The 16,786-nt window shown below is 39.2% G+C and overlaps 1 protein-coding gene across 5 annotated transcripts in view; it reads right to left on the reverse strand.

Annotated features, from left to right (window-relative positions):
* The window catches only part of SCG5 (secretogranin V), a 29,234-nt gene extending 12,448 nt beyond the window's left edge, over nucleotides 1-16,786 (reverse strand). For 2 of the 5 annotated variants that reach the window (XM_058863271.1, XM_058863293.1), the window contains exons 1-3: nucleotides 16,747-16,786; nucleotides 15,364-15,596; nucleotides 1,766-1,915 (exon numbers count right to left, since the gene is read on the reverse strand). In XM_058863271.1, coding sequence (XP_058719254.1) covers nucleotides 1,766-1,915; nucleotides 15,364-15,595 — 382 coding nt within the window. In that variant the 5' untranslated portion in view covers nucleotide 15,596; nucleotides 16,747-16,786. Of the gene's footprint in view, nucleotides 1-1,765; nucleotides 1,916-15,363; nucleotides 15,597-16,259; nucleotides 16,674-16,746 lie in introns of those variants that run through there. The other 3 variants (XM_058863278.1, XM_058863301.1, XM_058863286.1) reach the window with 3 other exon arrangements.

The raw sequence follows: 16,786 nt of genomic DNA on the forward strand, positions 1-16,786 counted from the left end.
CTATTAAAACATTTAGAAATTACTTCAGTCTCCGCAGGGACAAGGTTGTATCAAGAGAGAAACAGGTGACAACAGAAGTGTGGTAGACCTCAAAGCATTTGTGTCTTTTGGTAGAAAACACAAAGGGCAGCTGGACACATGGGTGTCCTCTATGACTGCTAATCCAGAAGTCTTCAGCTCAAGTGCTCCAGGCTTATGTATTCCTGCTGTGGAATGTGCATATGTAGACAGTGACTGGAAAAATTGTTTTCCATTAAGCAAATCCACAGACCTGATTGAGGAAGGCCTCTGGTAATTTGTATGCATAATACAGTCACCACTTGAATTTCCATTTAAGGCTCTGAAAAACATTTTACCCTAATCCTAGCAGATACTATCTTCACTCACAGCATACCTCTGACAGAGCCATTTATCTGAACAGGCAGAACTTCCCTGCAAATTCCCCATGTCTAGATCTGACTGTATTAGCCTAGCTAACAACTTTTATTTCACCTAAGAAAGAAGAATTGAAGGGATTTTCAAAGGCATTTCCCTGGATGCGATGTTTTCAATTTATTTATCTGATCATGACCAGAAGTCAAATGGGCAAGCAAGGAAGACAGAAAGTCTGTGTGTGTGCTTGTGTGTGTGAGAAAATCTAAACCCATAATTTGCAACTTATCAGACCAACAGCTATAGTGAGCAAATTGGAAAATGAGGTATTATTTCAGAAAAGATGAAAGCATCATCACCAAATGGGCTGCAATAGAAAACAGTAAGGGAGGACTACCTGAAATTTTGTCAAATTTTTGAATGAAATGCAGAAAGACTTCACAAAACTTTTCATAACAAATATTATTTTTTGATGAATTCTAAGGTAGTTAGAATATTTTTAAATAAGAATACAGACAACTGTTCCGCATTATCCAAATAACATAAAAGAAGACTAAACAGAAAACATTTTGAAAAGATCTCTTAGCTCACAAATAAAAAATGAGAGAAAAATAGAGTCCAGCTCCCAAGGCAGCCAATGGGTGTTTTACTACTGCTCTCAGTACTGGAAGTCATTCCTTGGCTCAAACAGCAGGAAGGAGATCCGTTCTCTCAGGCTGCGTGTCTATCGCGCGCACGCAGGGCTGCGTTAGCGACCCTGAGCCGCGGCCCCGCAGGGCTGGGTACTGCGTGGCTGCAGCCTGGGGACGCTCTGTGTGTCCCGGGCACCCCTGGCCGTGCTGCCCCTCTGCCAGGGCCAGCCCGCACACAGCGCCTCGGGGCACATCCACAGAGCTCTCCGCTTCTTGGCACAGATGTGCCCTCAGCGAGCTATAAAGACACATGGATTGGAGCCAAGGTATCTTAAATATTGACTCATGGTCTGGGTTGGAGATCAGGGCAGACAGTTTCATTCCTCTTGGCACAGTGAAAGTCTCTAAAATAAGGGTAAATCTCATCTGTACAGAATAACTTTTTTCAGGGGCCATCTTAAAAATGATCTCCCTTGGGAACATGATGCTCTCATAAATCTCGCTATCTTCTCCTCTGAGGTCAAGATGATTTATTCCACATGACTTTCTCCAGCATCATACAACAATAGAGGAGGTGCACATATTAATTAAAAAAAAATTTAAAAAGCTCAGCTGAAACATTGAAACACCCAATTTCTCAACAGTTCCTCTCCGAGGGTAGAGAATGAAAAATTCCTCATTTCTGATCATGGGCTGTACAGTGCTGAAAGACAGAAAAATGTACAGTGAAGACAGAGGTACAAAGGCTACAGCTGAATTACCTGTTTTTCCAATAGGGCAGGGATTTGGAGGGTCAGGATATCCTTGATCTTCACTGAAATCCTTTGGTACATTATCTCCTGTCAGCTCAGCCACGATGTTTGGGATATTGCCATAAGGACCCAAGTGCTGGAGACCCTCATGTGCACCACCTAGCAAACACAATTTATGCACAGTCTTTTTACAAGATTAAAAGTGTAAGCACTTAAGCTGGTGCAAGTAATCTAGACTTTAACTTAAAATACAATCTCTCTCTATATATATGTATAATTGTTTTAGAGGCAAATCCAAGTTTAGATTTCAAGCATTTATTTTAGAAACATAATCATGTGACCTAAATCCAGTAACTTAGATATTAAAAATGAAACTAGGAAACAAAATTGGCCACATATTGTTAGTCTTATGGCTGTTTTTTCCTTAACTATGAAAGTTTTAGGCAAGTAAATGCTAAGAAAAAGAAAAAATGAAGCCTGATACCTTTAAAAGCACAATCATCTTCAGTCACTGATACTACTACTGTTCATTATAGCAACTAACAACAGAAGATATGGCAAGCATCATGGCAGGAAGACAATGTTAATGATACTGTAAAAATAAATGCTACCTGCACAGCCCAGAAATACATTAATAAGTTAAGTCCCAAGGGCGCTTAAGATATTAATGTCCTTGGGGACCCAGGGTATTCTAGCAAATCAGGTTGTGTACACCTAGAAAAATTATTTTTAAATGAAACCAGTTCTTAAATGTAAATTTGCACTTCCTGTTGTAATGATGAAAAGTGGTGAAGAGTCCCTGTTATTGATGGGAATTCTTGTTTACATATACCACCTCCACAGTAGTCAACAAAGCATCCCAGCCAGTGACTTCACACCTTTCCATACAAGACTACCTTTTCCCGTGGGCCCCAGAGCACCATCACTGCAGGGTTACAGCAGCAGTGTGCAGCAGGCTGTGTAACCCAGTGGCAGAGATGGGCCTGCTGTGCTTGGGCAGCTGCACCCAAAACTGGTGTGCTGTGGCCACCTCCCACCCACCTCAGCTGGGTGCCTTGCCTTTCACAAGAAGGGTCTTCCACTAAAGATCTGGGAACCAAGCTCAGGCCACTCTCTCTCTGTATGCCTCTCTACAAATAATTATCTGTCCCAGATCTTCTCTGCATGCCTTACTGGCTAAATGCATCCACAGGCTAAACCCCAGCTGCTTGTGGAGTTTTTTAAATACTATTGTACACTATTCTTTTGAATTTCAGACAAATAAAATGTTAGTTTCAAGCACGTTCTTTTTCTCTGACAAAGACAGCCACCACACACACTGCAGCAATGGAGATGGTTGTGTGACAGCAAAGCAATATTTTTTTTAAACCCTATATAATGAGGGATAACAACATACAGTCAACATATAAATTCTACTAACAATGAATTGAGAGGAAAAGGAATTTGAACAATTGGAAAATATGAGTTAAAGAGTGAATGCAGACACAACTGCTTGGGTAAATAGCAAAATCACCATATTATCACTAAATAGTCTTATTTTAAATTTATATATTTTTCATAGATCCAGAAGACGTGAATAAAGCGTCTGAACATGAAAGTTGCTCCAAAAGAATAATTCAAGTACTCCTGTCCCAAATTACAAATAAACATTACCAGCCTAAATCATCTTTTATACAGCCAAACATTGTAAGCTAACATAATCACTTGCAAAAATTGCTAACAGAAGGCACTCAAATGCCAAATGTAAATTTTGTATTCATTTCTACATTTAGCAGTGGCAGTTGAGGCAAATTTTGCAAATTAATTTTTCAAATGATCATTGGATGTTGGCATTATAGTACTAGAAGCAAGTTAGTCTATAAGCACATATATTTCCATTTTATTTGCACAATGGACTAAAATCTAATCAATGTGCTAATTTTCCCCCTCAGTAAGTCCCTTATTCTTTAATGCAGTGTTGCAGAAAAGTTTTGCAGATATATAACAAATGTAAAACTACTTCCTGTAAAAAAGTTACATCTCTGTTTTCTGGGGGGTTTTGCCTGTAGCTGACCACACAACCTGGTACTAAAACCAGAACAGCATTATACCCACTCTGAACTTTATTATACCTTTAGTCCATAGTCCACACAAAGATGACACTCATAACACAATAATGTTATGGTGATGAGGTTAAAAAGAAATACAACATACATTTAATCTAATGTAATTTAATATAATGTCTAATATATAGCATAAAATACTTCTTTTGTCCCGAGTTCCTTCACATGAAGATTGATTACATATATGAACTTAAAAGCATCAGGTTATGATTCTGCTGTAAACTACGGAACCACATAATCAATACGTGTTTGAACATCCTGTATACAATGTGGTTCACTATGGGACAATCCATCAGATAGAAGCCTATCTGTGCTTGCATGTGGTGCAGACCTCTTGGCACCAAAGCTCCATCCATAAAGAAAACAGAGGTACTTAGCAGGCTCCAGTGTGCTATATATACATGTAAGTTTAAACCGACTGCCAAGAATTCCCTTGACTGAGTACAAACCAATCTTTTTATATTAATATAAAGGATTGTTTCCTTTAGGTATAAATGTCCAGGATCATTTGAGGGTTTCTCCTTTCTTTCCAAAAGAGCTGCAGACAATAGCACCTGCTCTGGTGCCATAATTTAGCACACTTGAGTGATTTAATAGCATCAGCAAAGATCACTCCTTATAAACTCTGATAAATAGTGCACTCAGCAAAGACTACAATAATAAAAATGAAGTACTATGAATATACGAAGTAGGGGTATTATGTACAGTAACTCTCATGAGTTGCATTAGTTTTGGTATTATAACGATACTGATTTAAAGAAACGTATTAGGATTAAATACACTGCAGCTACCAAGTCAAAATATTGGAATACAAACATATACAGTCAGCTACAAAAATAGCAGAAGATCAGTTTCTTGAACTTTGAGGCAGAGCCTCAAGAAAAGAAAAAGACAAGGCAACTAAATACCAAGAAACTTTTCAGTTTCCTATCCAAAGGAATCACGAGAGACATCACTGAAGTATTCGAACTTGGACTAACAAAAATCCAGAGAAGTACAGACAACACCCTTGTACTGAGAAAACTAGATAAAACTATGTTTTTTCATGTCTCCTTACTTATATGAACAGGCATTTCTGTGCCACCTACTAGCAAAGAAAACACTTCAAAACAATCAGCTCTCTTTCACATGGAGGATTTCTGTGAGCATTTATTATTAGGTATTTCACATTCCTACAGGATAGAGGTTTAGTTCTCTGGGGCTAGGATCTGTATTGTCCTAAGTTTTGAATTTAATTTAAAATATATGCATATATGTAGTCTTCTAGCATTAGTCTTGAATTGTTGCAGGGTGGAAAACAAAAAAAGAACAATGCCACTCACCATTATTATAATTCTGGAAAAGTATTTTATCAGCTGATTTTAGTTAGAGATCCTTGGAATGATTAAGTTTAAAGTGTAGACATTTCAGCTCATTTCTTTGTGAGAGCAATGCTGTCTTTATGGGTTTCCCACCCATGCAGGCAACACAACCACTCCATTCTTGAAGGACAAAAAACAAACAAACAAAAAAAAAAAGGTAACATAAGAAGCAACTACTTTCTTGCAGGTACAGAATATTTCCCTGATCATACACATCCAATGGAAATGCTGTTAGTCCACTGAAGTGTTAGCTGCTGCTACCCATCTATTGGTAGTGCAAAGCACAGTGGGAACAAATCTCTGGAGAGCAATCTTCCATGTCAAATACAAATTGGCAGTGCTGTCCCCCAAAAGAGTCAGTTTAAGAAAGTCAATGAGAATGGATTTTCAAAAGTGAAAAATTATTGCAGAACATTTAAAGAGAAACAAGAGGACAAATTTTCCTTTCAGTCTCATTTAAACCATTTCTCATGTCACAGTGAAGATAGAGTTACCCCAATTAAAAATTCAGAACAGAGGTAGTTTGGCCAATCTTAGCATGGAGAAACAAAATAGGACAGATCATGAGTATGCGTTGTGAGTAAATAAATCCCAAATCCCAAATTAAATCCCTGTACTTAGTGAGTCATACCAGGTACCTCAGAGTGTCCAAGCCCCTCACAGATTCACAGGGGAATCTTTTCCCTGAGCAGAAATAACATCTCTTCTCTTGACCTGTACAAACTCCACACAAACAAGAGCTGCAAGGGAAGCCTGGTATAGCTTATCCCATTTGCCCAAGGTTCCCAAGGGAGCAAACATGTATTAATGAGACGTAATACCATACTTCCTACTTTGCAAGATCTTTTGTTAATCTGGACTATTTGCTCTTATCACTGGGAAAAATCTTCAAGATTGTTTACAGTGTCTCCTCAACAAATCAGAGATACATCTTTTTTCTTTAATACTGTTGGCTTCCCATATTATCCTGCACTTTCATCCCCAGTCATCTTGCTGTATCTACATTTGTTGTGTTATTGTCACATTCAAAAGGAACATCTCCCCAAAGGCAGGTTTGACAGAATGTTTCCTAGTGCTCTTATATGTTAAACTGGGACATCATCCACTAACTTTTTCTTCTCTTCTATTATCTGCAGGACCACCCATCATGTGAACTCTCAAAAAATCCTGAATACAGGAAATGCATTTACATTTTCCTTACCCTACCTAACACTTCTAAAGGCTTTACTTCTCCAATGCTGTAATTATTATTCTGCTAGCTTCATCTTAGAGAGTCCTATCCTGTTTGCTCAAATTGATTAAGCACAGGAAGTAAGAAGAACTGAAAAAAAATATAAATTATCACATTTTGTCTATCCCACAGAAGCTGCTAAGAGAATAGGGAAGGAGAAAAGGCACAGGAGAACAAAGAATGGAAAAATGCAAACCTAGCCAACTTCCTTAACCATTCAAGAGCATGCCTCGAGAAACACAAGAACACTACAGCTATACATGCTCAGGCATCCCAGATTCCAGAGTCAGCTTGTCTTCTTAATGACACAAAGTTTCTTAAAACTATAAAGACTAATTTTCTATTTCTCTGCAGAAGGGCAATTTCTTCTAAAGCCTTAAGCACACACATCTCACAATTACTGACCTTGCTTTCAGCAAATAATTCTGTTTTATCCAATATTTTAATTACAAACAGTACAAATATTTAAGATATTAAAGGCTCTTACTGTGAAATGGTTAGGACCAAAGTAATGCCCACGCCTCTCACAATAAATTTATAACAGTAGCTTATATGTCATTAGTATTCAAATTGTATACACAATAAAAAAAATCCAGCAGCCCACTTGCTGACAAAGCAAAAAAAAGCAAACTCCTATGCCTGCCTTGGTTGAACAGTTCTCTAATGGATTGTATTAACTTGTTCTTCAGCTTAACAGTGGCTTTTGCACTTGACCATGTGGATAAGCTGACCTTTTTTACCCACTCAGTGCATTGTGCAGTACACAGCCACGGGCCCCTCTGCCACTCTGCCTTGCAGCCACCACAAAGCAGCAGAGAACAAAATCCAACACAGGCAGCAAATTGCACCTTCCTGTCACTGCCCCAGCACAGCCTCACTACTGACCACGTGTGCAACACACAGTTCTGGGATACAGGACAACAAAAGGAAAACTGACCTCCTTTATCCCATGAGGGATGGGACACTATTTCAATCCTATAAATGTAAATGTGCCAATGGAAGACTGGAACACTTGACACCAGCTGCATGAGAAGTCCAAATGCTCCATCAGTGTCAACACATTCAGAGAAAAATTCTCCTTTCACTCCTGTAATGTGAAACCTGGATGCACCAAGAACATTCAGAATGTCCATGTTTTGTCTCTACTGCTCCACCAAACCTAAGAAAATTTTCATGTCCATTTCCCCACTGATATTCATTCAATTCCATTTTCCATGCAGATGGCTCAAAGTCCCAGCTGGTTCTCCAGCAGGTTTAAAACCTTCCCATGCCTGTCTGACGGCTGCTACAAGGCAGATTTCCCACCTGTCCCAAACAGCCCCCTGGTGAGCATTCCCAGTGCAGTGCTAGAAGGCTCCAGCCCCTGCCCTGGTGAGCCAGAATTACCTCAGAACTCCAAAAGCAGAGGCTTTGCCATGCAAAACCACCCCAGTCAAGATGAGGCTTGATTTGCACTCGGATAAAAGCACTGGCACACAACGGAGACACAACGGAGTGGGGAGATGAAGAACCCTGGTGGGTAAGACCAGGCCCAACGCTGCTCTTTGGTGCTGCAAAAGAGACTCAGATCAGCTAACCTGATGTGCTAAAGCATCCCAAGGGGAAGAAGAAGCTTCTTCAGCTGACAACATTCTTCTTCTCATTCATCCCAGCAGATGAGAGCACAGCTGAGCACACGCACCATGGCAAGCACAAGGAGAAAAGCTCTGGAAACTTCTGGAGAGTGCCAGAGATCCTATCTCCTGGCACAGCACCAAAATCAAGAACAGTAAGAGTCTCTTCTTTCTCTAGATTTCTGAAGTATCTCTTCAAAGAACCAAGTAAACTTAAAAGTACTCTCTTACTGCAAGTTAGTTTAAAATTCAGGTGGGAAATGCAGCTAGGCATAAATCCTAGCATGCTCAGAGAATCACAGAATATGCATTGTTGGAAGGTACACACAGGGATCAACAAGTCCAACCCCTTGCTCTGAACAGCAGCATCCCCAAGAGTCACACCATGTGCCTGAGGGCATTGTCCAGAAGCTTCTTGGACTGTGTCAGGCTGGTGCTGTGACCACTGCCCTGGAGAGCCTGTTCCAGTGCCCAAACACCCTCTGGGTGAAGAACTTTTCCCTAACATCCAACCTATTGACAACCACAGGCCATTCCCCTGGTCCCTGTCACTGCTCAGCACAGAGGAAAAATCAGTACCTGTCCATCCTCTTCCTCTCCTGAGGAATTTGTAACTCCAGTGAGGTCTCCCCTCAGTCTCCTCATGACAGACAAGCAAGGAAAATAATCTTTGAAAACAAGAGATCATGATAATTAAGCTATCTTCGCTGATAGATTTTTTAAAATACTTTGGGACCATATTCCCATGGTAGATGGAATTTCAGAGATTCTTATCAAATTTCTCTATACCATCTGCCAATATTAGAAAATACAGTTACTATAAAGCATCAGACAATACAGAAGCTATCATATTCACTCTCCTCTTCAGGTTTCTTACCTCTCCTACTGGATTTTTCCCCCTACTAACATGTACAAAAAAATAACTGTGGCTACAAATCCCATTCTAATTGATTAATTATCTTTAGGTACACAACCATCTACTTAATTGTAAATCCCTACAGACCTGCCATCTTTCTTTCCCAAAAGCTGCTCGAGATGTGACTTTTTCTCCTTTGGTGGCATCTTTTAAAGATGACTTTATGAATAGCAGCAGTAGTCTGTACCACATAACAGTGGTCAGTAGGAACTTTTAAGAGTTGGAGTCACTTTATCTTCTTGGTTCCTCAGCAGAGGTATGTGATGCCTGCACACCCTCCTGCAATCACAAGAGGAGGATGTTTCAAGAAAAGGCTTCAAAGCAGCAAATCTAAAAAGGTTCCTCAGTCAGATCCACCTGCAAATAACAGAGATCTAGAGAGAAACAGGGATTAATACTCTTTTCTTCTCATGTTCTCCATGCACTGACTTCTCTGACAAGCACACCAGATTCTGGCTTGGCTTTCTTATTATTCACTGCTGGTCATGGCTTCTCAATTCATATGGAATCAAGGATATTACAGGCCAAAGTTTCAAAGATTTTTCCTTCATAAAAATAAAGTCATGTCACCTCATCATTTTCCTGTTTGTGGTGTTAGAGGTATAAACATTTTATGTGCATTTTCTTCACAGACCTGTGCCGTATCACTCAGATAAAGAAAATCCACTGCATGCTGCTGCAGTCATTTGGCACCGTCATTAAATTCAGAAATTAGCATTCTAAGGCACCTCTCTTATGACATGCATCACTGCCTCATACTGCTTATACTTAACACTACAATTTGTTGAATAAAATGCAAAAAAAAAAAAGGTATTTTTAGTCAAATCTATACAAATCTAGATAGTTACATATTGTATAAAAAACTGTAGGTTTGCCACTTTTATTTTACCTTAAAATATTGCAATACTGAATTTTGAAATCACATTTTCTGGGCTATTAGGATAATTTGAATAAAAAAACACAAACAACAAACCAAAACCAAAAACCACAGCAAGAAACAAATCAGCCTCCCTGGCTGTGGGAGGTGTGCCCAGCTGAGCCCTGTGCAGCCAGCCTCGCACTCCGACACGGCTCCCCCCAGATGCTGGCACAGACTGGCACAGAGCACCCAAACTGGAGCAAAGAGGCTGCAGCCATCACACTGCTCTGTTTGCTGACCCCCAGATATCGTACCATTATTGCCTGTAGTCAGCCAAGGAAGTCCAAATCTATTGGGGTATAAGCACAGCACGTGTTAGCCCGAAAGGGAATGAGTGCAAAGGTCATTTCTGCACTGGTCTCACTGAGGGAATTCATCAGCAACAGTTTCTGCAACTTTCTAATACAAACATTTTACTGTTCTTGTAGGAAACAAGTATCTGCTTGCAGGTATGATACAGGACAGACAGCAAAGTAATACACCTATTTACTAATAAGAAAACCCTGACTTTTCTTATTAGTAAAATGCAAACAAAATAGACACTATTACCATGCATAAGAATCTACATGATTTTATGGACAGTAGGTGTGATGTAGAGTGTTACTCATACAGAGTCTGTGCTGACAAGTCATTAATAACTAGTTGTTAGTAGACATATTTGCATAATGTTCCAGACTTGAATTTTATCATCTCAATCTGAGAAACAGTAACTACAATTTTTCTAAAACAATAAACATACTTATTTCCTTTCAAAATAATCAAATAAACCCCAGCCTGTTCCCAGTAGCTACGAGGAGTCTCTGCAGGAGAATAAAAAGCCTCCCTAAGAGGCATTGTATTTTTAAAATTTCCTTATACCTACAAACAACCACAATTTTAGAGACATCATTTAAAGCTGTCACTGAGGTTGACAGCATTATGCCTCTTCTGCAGACTGAAGACTTCACACTCTGAGCTGTCATGCCAGTACCTTTAGCAGCAATTATTTTGTTTGAAGTGGTTTTAAGAAATAAAAGCAACTGAATCAAACACAAACAAACAAACCACACAAGAGGCTTCCTGTTGTACTGAATTTATGGTAGGCAATATTTGCAGAAGGAAAATGGGACTTCACATTTCCAATTATGAGGTGCTATAAACCGTTCAAGACGAGCTACTGGTGCCCCCGTGCGTTTTAGTGAGATTTTTACTGTTGTCCTATGCAGGGTAAAACAGGCCTGAAATTTACATTATACGCTTATGCTCTTCCACCCCTCAGAAAAAGGAAAACAACTGAAAACCAAACAATAACAAACAAAAAAACCCCCTTAAATATTGGCACAAAATTGTAAGCATGCAAGGAAAGAAAAATAAGTGTTGTCTGTTACTTCATAAATGCGCTGCCAGACAGAAAAAATGTTGTTTTTTGAAATGTTGAATGCATTTTTTATTTTATTCTTTTTTTTCTCTTTTAACATAGATGCAGACCCCTTCATATCTGCAGAAAGCTTGAATATATCCCAGTAAGCCTTGCATAGTATTTTAGTGATAAGCTGAACAGTAAGCACAGAAACACAGCTACTCACTAAAAATTCCTAATTTGCTTTTCTATGTTTTCCAGTCTTTTTATAGATGCTGCTAAGTGACTCAAATATAGCTTTCTGATAAGATGAATTAAGGAGGAAAGTGAATATTATTAGAGAAATTAGACTAGATAATATGAGTTTATTACTTTTTGGAATTAGGGGATATACAGAAAGAGAAATCTATTAAGTGGCCAGCAAAAAAACAGCTGCTCCCAAGACACCCTTTTCAGCCAGGAAAAATGTTTGACATTGACACTCATCAGGCAGGCTCAGTTTGGCTCCTGCCATGCTGCTATGCCATGCACCCTGTGCTGGCTGTAGTACATGAGCACAGGGAATCAGCCAGAAAATTCCCACTTCTGGGATATATTTGTCCTATTTCACTTAACTAGAAGAGCCCTAGCAAAGGAAGAGAGCTCACGCTGCCTCTGTACCTCCTTGAACTTCACAGGAATTTCCTGGTACGTTAAACTTTCTATCAGGCATTTTCTAGACACTACTCCTATTTTAGCAGCCTGACCTGAAGTAACAGTAAATTGACAAACACAAAGGAGAAGATTAAAAAAAATTTTAAAAAAAGCCATGTGTTTAAAGATTTCAACACAAGAAAAGGCAGAAATTTCTTTCAATTAACGAGCTGGGTTTTTTTTTTTTTACCCATCAATAAGAAAACTATCTGGTCACTTCAAAAAGAGAGCATATGTTATAAATGTATTTTCTGAAAAGTGTTCTTTTTTAGTTTTCTTTGGTATTGAATATGTTTTTGACTGAACTTTCTACAGCCAAGTCAGAACTAAACTTCTTTTGGAGGGGGGAGGGATAGGGTGGGTGTGAAGGTAAGGATGGGAATGATCATGTACAGTTTCTTACAACACATCCACCCTCTGTTTTTTAGCGTTTTAAAATCAAAATACAATGATTAGCACCAGAAAAAAAACTGAGATAGAAAATAAGCATGATCAGGAAATCTGCTTGTGAACTAACAGCAATAATATTTCTGTTGTGTATTCATGGAAATAATAATAACATGGGAAATGTTATTATAATAATAATTCAAATTTAAAAACATTTTGTTATAACCAGGTTGCTAGAGTAAACCTGTTTATATTACAGCAGCCTAAATTTGTTTCTAAATTCCAAAGCCATAACAATTAATTTTTCCTGACAGTATGTTGCTTGCAAGTGTACACATACAGTGGGTGAATTCTTGGCCTTTTGAAAGTGGAAGTTCCTCTGGAACTGTGGCTCAGCTGAAGCTGATGGCAGTGACAGCTGTCAACAATGCTGCAGGTCTGTGCTGCTGGGGCTATTTCTGACAAAAACCTTTTAAGTAAAACCATCTTCTATAGGAACACACTAAATGTATTCAAGTCTAATTGATAGGGGGTTGTTTTTATGCTGAGATGCAGTATCTAGTCAAAATGAGAAACAAATGCACTCCAGAGAAGTCAGGGCCTTAATGATGAGAATGCAGGCATGGAATGAACCCGGTTTTAAAATTTTTACATTGGTCACTGGAACCTGCAGTCTGAAAAGTGGTTGGAAGTCAACACTTCTGGCAGCTCAGAATTTCTGATAAATAATAAGCATTTTATACCAAACTTAACTGTCCAACTTTTACTTTCAGTAAATCCCAATGAAGACAGAAGAGTAGTTCAGAAGAGTAGTTGGTGATTTACCACTTTGCCATGATGGTATTGATGATGAAAACCCTGTTTTGCTGTGATATATTCTAATAACTGAAAAACGCCTTTCTTTCCTTCCTCCTTAGCTTTCCTTTCTATTATCATGTAGAATTTTTTAAGCACTTGCATATGGAATTATTATCCAGTGAAAAGAGTGTGACTATATTATGGAAAGTCCATAGGTGAATTCTTCAGAATGTGAAATGTTGTACTGACATTATCTAAAAACATATGGACTTATTTTTTCTAGAATGAAATACAAGTTTTGATGGATTAGCTATCCTATAATTCATGGTCTATATTTAAAAATGGATTCACAGTGGAAATTCACTGAATTATATGTACTTGTTTAAAACAGCAGTATGAGAAAATATTTTGTTCAATGATGTAAGACCACATTAACCTTGAAACTGGAAACAACACTTTCTTAGGCTGAAGTTTCTAATTAGATGCTTTTAGACATACATACCTAGAGACAGATACACATCACCCAAGAAACCAAAGGAAGAGTAAGTAGTTACTGTCTAAAAACTCACCACAGAATACTCAGTAAAAAGCAACATTTGATTCAAAGGTCTGTTTTGCTTGCCTATTTCTGAATGACAGTGTTCACCCCACAAGACCATATTACTTTTGCAGAAATTTCTCAATAGACCGTTAAATATCCATGGTAGGCTTGAAAAAAAACCCACAAAAAACCAGAAAGAGAGTCATCCTCATCTGAGCAAGACAGAGAGTTAAATATGATAAATCAATTGGATTTCAGTTTTACTCTGTTACATACGCAGATGGATTTTTTTTAATTTGAAAAAAAAAATAAAAGGAGAAACAAAAAAATGTTTGTCCAACCTGCTGCTTGTGGAAGACTGTAGGGATGACTGGAACACTAGCAATTACTTCAACCTCACAAACACTAGAAAACTTTTGATACTTATATGAAGAGATGCACAGACCGGTTTTGCTAACACTGTAATTAGAAACTAACATCAAACAGCCAAGATTAAATATTTGACATAGATTCATATTTGCTTATATTTTCTAAGGTTTCTCTTTTTAAAAAAAAATATCTAGGAAAAAGAGGAAAAATGAGAGTAAAATCACTCCTACCATCTGTCCCGATTTCTCTGCGCATGAACATTCTTAAAGGAGAAAAGGGTACAGACCAAATGATGCTCTTTAAACTAGTATCTGTTATTTAAATTTGCAGAAAAATGTGTGTCCATCAAAGTTTCTTCGGAAAATATATAAACTTAGGTCTGCAGTTATCTGGAAGAAATGCCTATTCAGCTTTAATCCTCTCCTTGGTCTCAATTAAAGCAATTGTGTCTGTTTGGGTAGGTCAGTCTGCAAATCAGAATGAGGATAAAATAGAGAACATAGACTTATGAACTGGGATGCCTTACTGCACTGTGTCAGATTGACTTAATTCTGAGAGGAAGGTTGAGGGATTCTGCCCTGTTTTGATATTCACACATAAACAATAATATTTGGAGTTTCATACCTTCAACCTTTTGCTGTCATGACAAAATAAAAGCTGGTTTGTTCAGTTAAAATAGCAACACTCTGAAACATTATCCAAATATCCTAACATTTGAGCCAGATATTTCAAATTATTTACCTAACTATAGAAGACTGACGCCAAGGAAAATTACACAGTGTGAGATCAGAGGTACTGGCCAAAAAAAAATGAAGTTGAGCCCAGAGCATTCATCCCTGCAACATGGTTTTGAGATGCTACTTGTGGACACAGGGAGAGGAGCACCCCCAGTGTAAGGTTTATCCCTTTATCTCACATGGCACCACAACCAATTGACCTCTTCTGGTTTGCAGAAGTTTCTAAAAAGCCATGGAATTTGGGCTCTACAGATAATATTCGTTTAATGTGAAACATATGTGTAATATATTTATACATAGTATTCAGGAATAATTTATCAAACCTATTGTTTTTAGGCACTAGAGATCAGACAATTCCAAGTCAACATAACTTTTTCTGCAAAGCCTGTACCTTAAAAAAGCCCAATACTTCGGCCAAAAACATCACATTAAGGAAGGTGGAAGATGGATGGTGATTTTAAAACAAAAATCAAATAACAACATGGTGAAGGAGTCTATGACTTTAAGCTCAAGATATTCTTTCTGCATCTAAAAACAAAATACTAACTGTTACCAAAGTATACTAATAAGTTAATCATAACTCAAAATAGAAATTAGCTACCTTCAATGCTCTGTGGACCAACAAGATTAGTAGCCTGATGTGCTGGATATTCTACCCGGGGTCTGGCAATGCCCAGTTGCTCCATAACCCCATGGAGGAGCCTCTGAATATCTGCTTCAGTAACCCTGTCAGGTGTCCTCGGGCTGTGGCTAAAAGCTGAAGCGAATCCAAACGCCAGCAGAAATATCATGTTGCAAAGCAAGGTAGTTATCATAGTGGCAGCCACTTTCATCCTGTCAAAAAGAAAGGAATTTGATTATAAATTATACTGGGGGGAAAAAGTCCTACACACATGGCAGAAATAACATCTGATTCTACTATTGGACTTTATACAGTTTACTACCACAGGTTCTAGGGGCAGCTGGAAGTCTAGCCAGCTGGAAACTGGGTGGGGGGAGCCAGGGAGGGAATAGGGTGCATATGTTCTTCTCTTCTAAAAGAAATATTAAGCAGCAAACTGCAGAAATCAATTTGCTGATTTGCATTTTCCCATAACATTAATTAATAGTCGCTGCAAACAAAATGAATCCACTTTTTCATTTGATGAGAATACGTCATCCACTACACCATCCACCCCCTCCATGTTTATTATGCTATTTATAAAGCTCTGGTCTAAAAGCCAAGAACTCTTCATCCAGGAACTGTGTTTTCCAGGCTCTATTCTTTCCTTGCCTGAAAAACAATAATAAGAGCCTGCCGAACAACCTGGATTTGTTTTGTTTGCACCTTAAGACAAAAGGCTTCCGACTTCCTATGCACCGTGTTTCCCACCTGAAGCAAATAGATTTTGTTTCTTTCCTTGAATCCATTTCATTAAATGGCTGCACGGTGCGGTTTAATTAGGAGAAAAAAACCCCAAAGCCGCCAACAACAACAAAAAAACCACAAGCAAGTACCACTTACTGTCCTCTATTAGGCTGAATTTTAATCAGAATGCTTGTCTTCTTAAAGCTCCTTTCCCCCTCACATCAGACACTAATTAAAATGCATCACTTCCAGTCCCCTGGATAAACAAAACCCCCTCGAGTTCCCCTTGTCTTCCTTAACACACGCGCAGCTGCCTGATTTCTTCACGCCAGACGTCTAAAGATGCTCCGATGCTCCAGCCTCCGGCTCAAGGCACCTGAAAACGCCTTTGCTGCAAAAATGGCTGAAACCCTCAAAGCTGGGAATGTTCCCCGCTCGGCCTGTGCGCGGCTCCGCCAGCGCACCGCGCTCCTCCCGCAGCCCTCCCGCTCCATCGGCCTCTGCAGCCTCCGCCTCGAGGGCAAACATCTGCTTTCCACAGAGCCTTCCCGCTGCCCTCCGCCGCCTGCGGGCCGCCATCCCCTCCCTTCCCCTCGGCAGCAGCCCGGAGCCGCCGGGCCGGAGCGCCCCGCTCACCTCCGCTCGCAGCGCGGCTCTGCGGGGCGGCGGCTCCGCG

Source organism: Poecile atricapillus, chromosome 1 (assembly GCF_030490865.1).
Source record: "Poecile atricapillus isolate bPoeAtr1 chromosome 1, bPoeAtr1.hap1, whole genome shotgun sequence".
NCBI lineage: Eukaryota > Metazoa > Chordata > Aves > Passeriformes > Paridae > Poecile > Poecile atricapillus.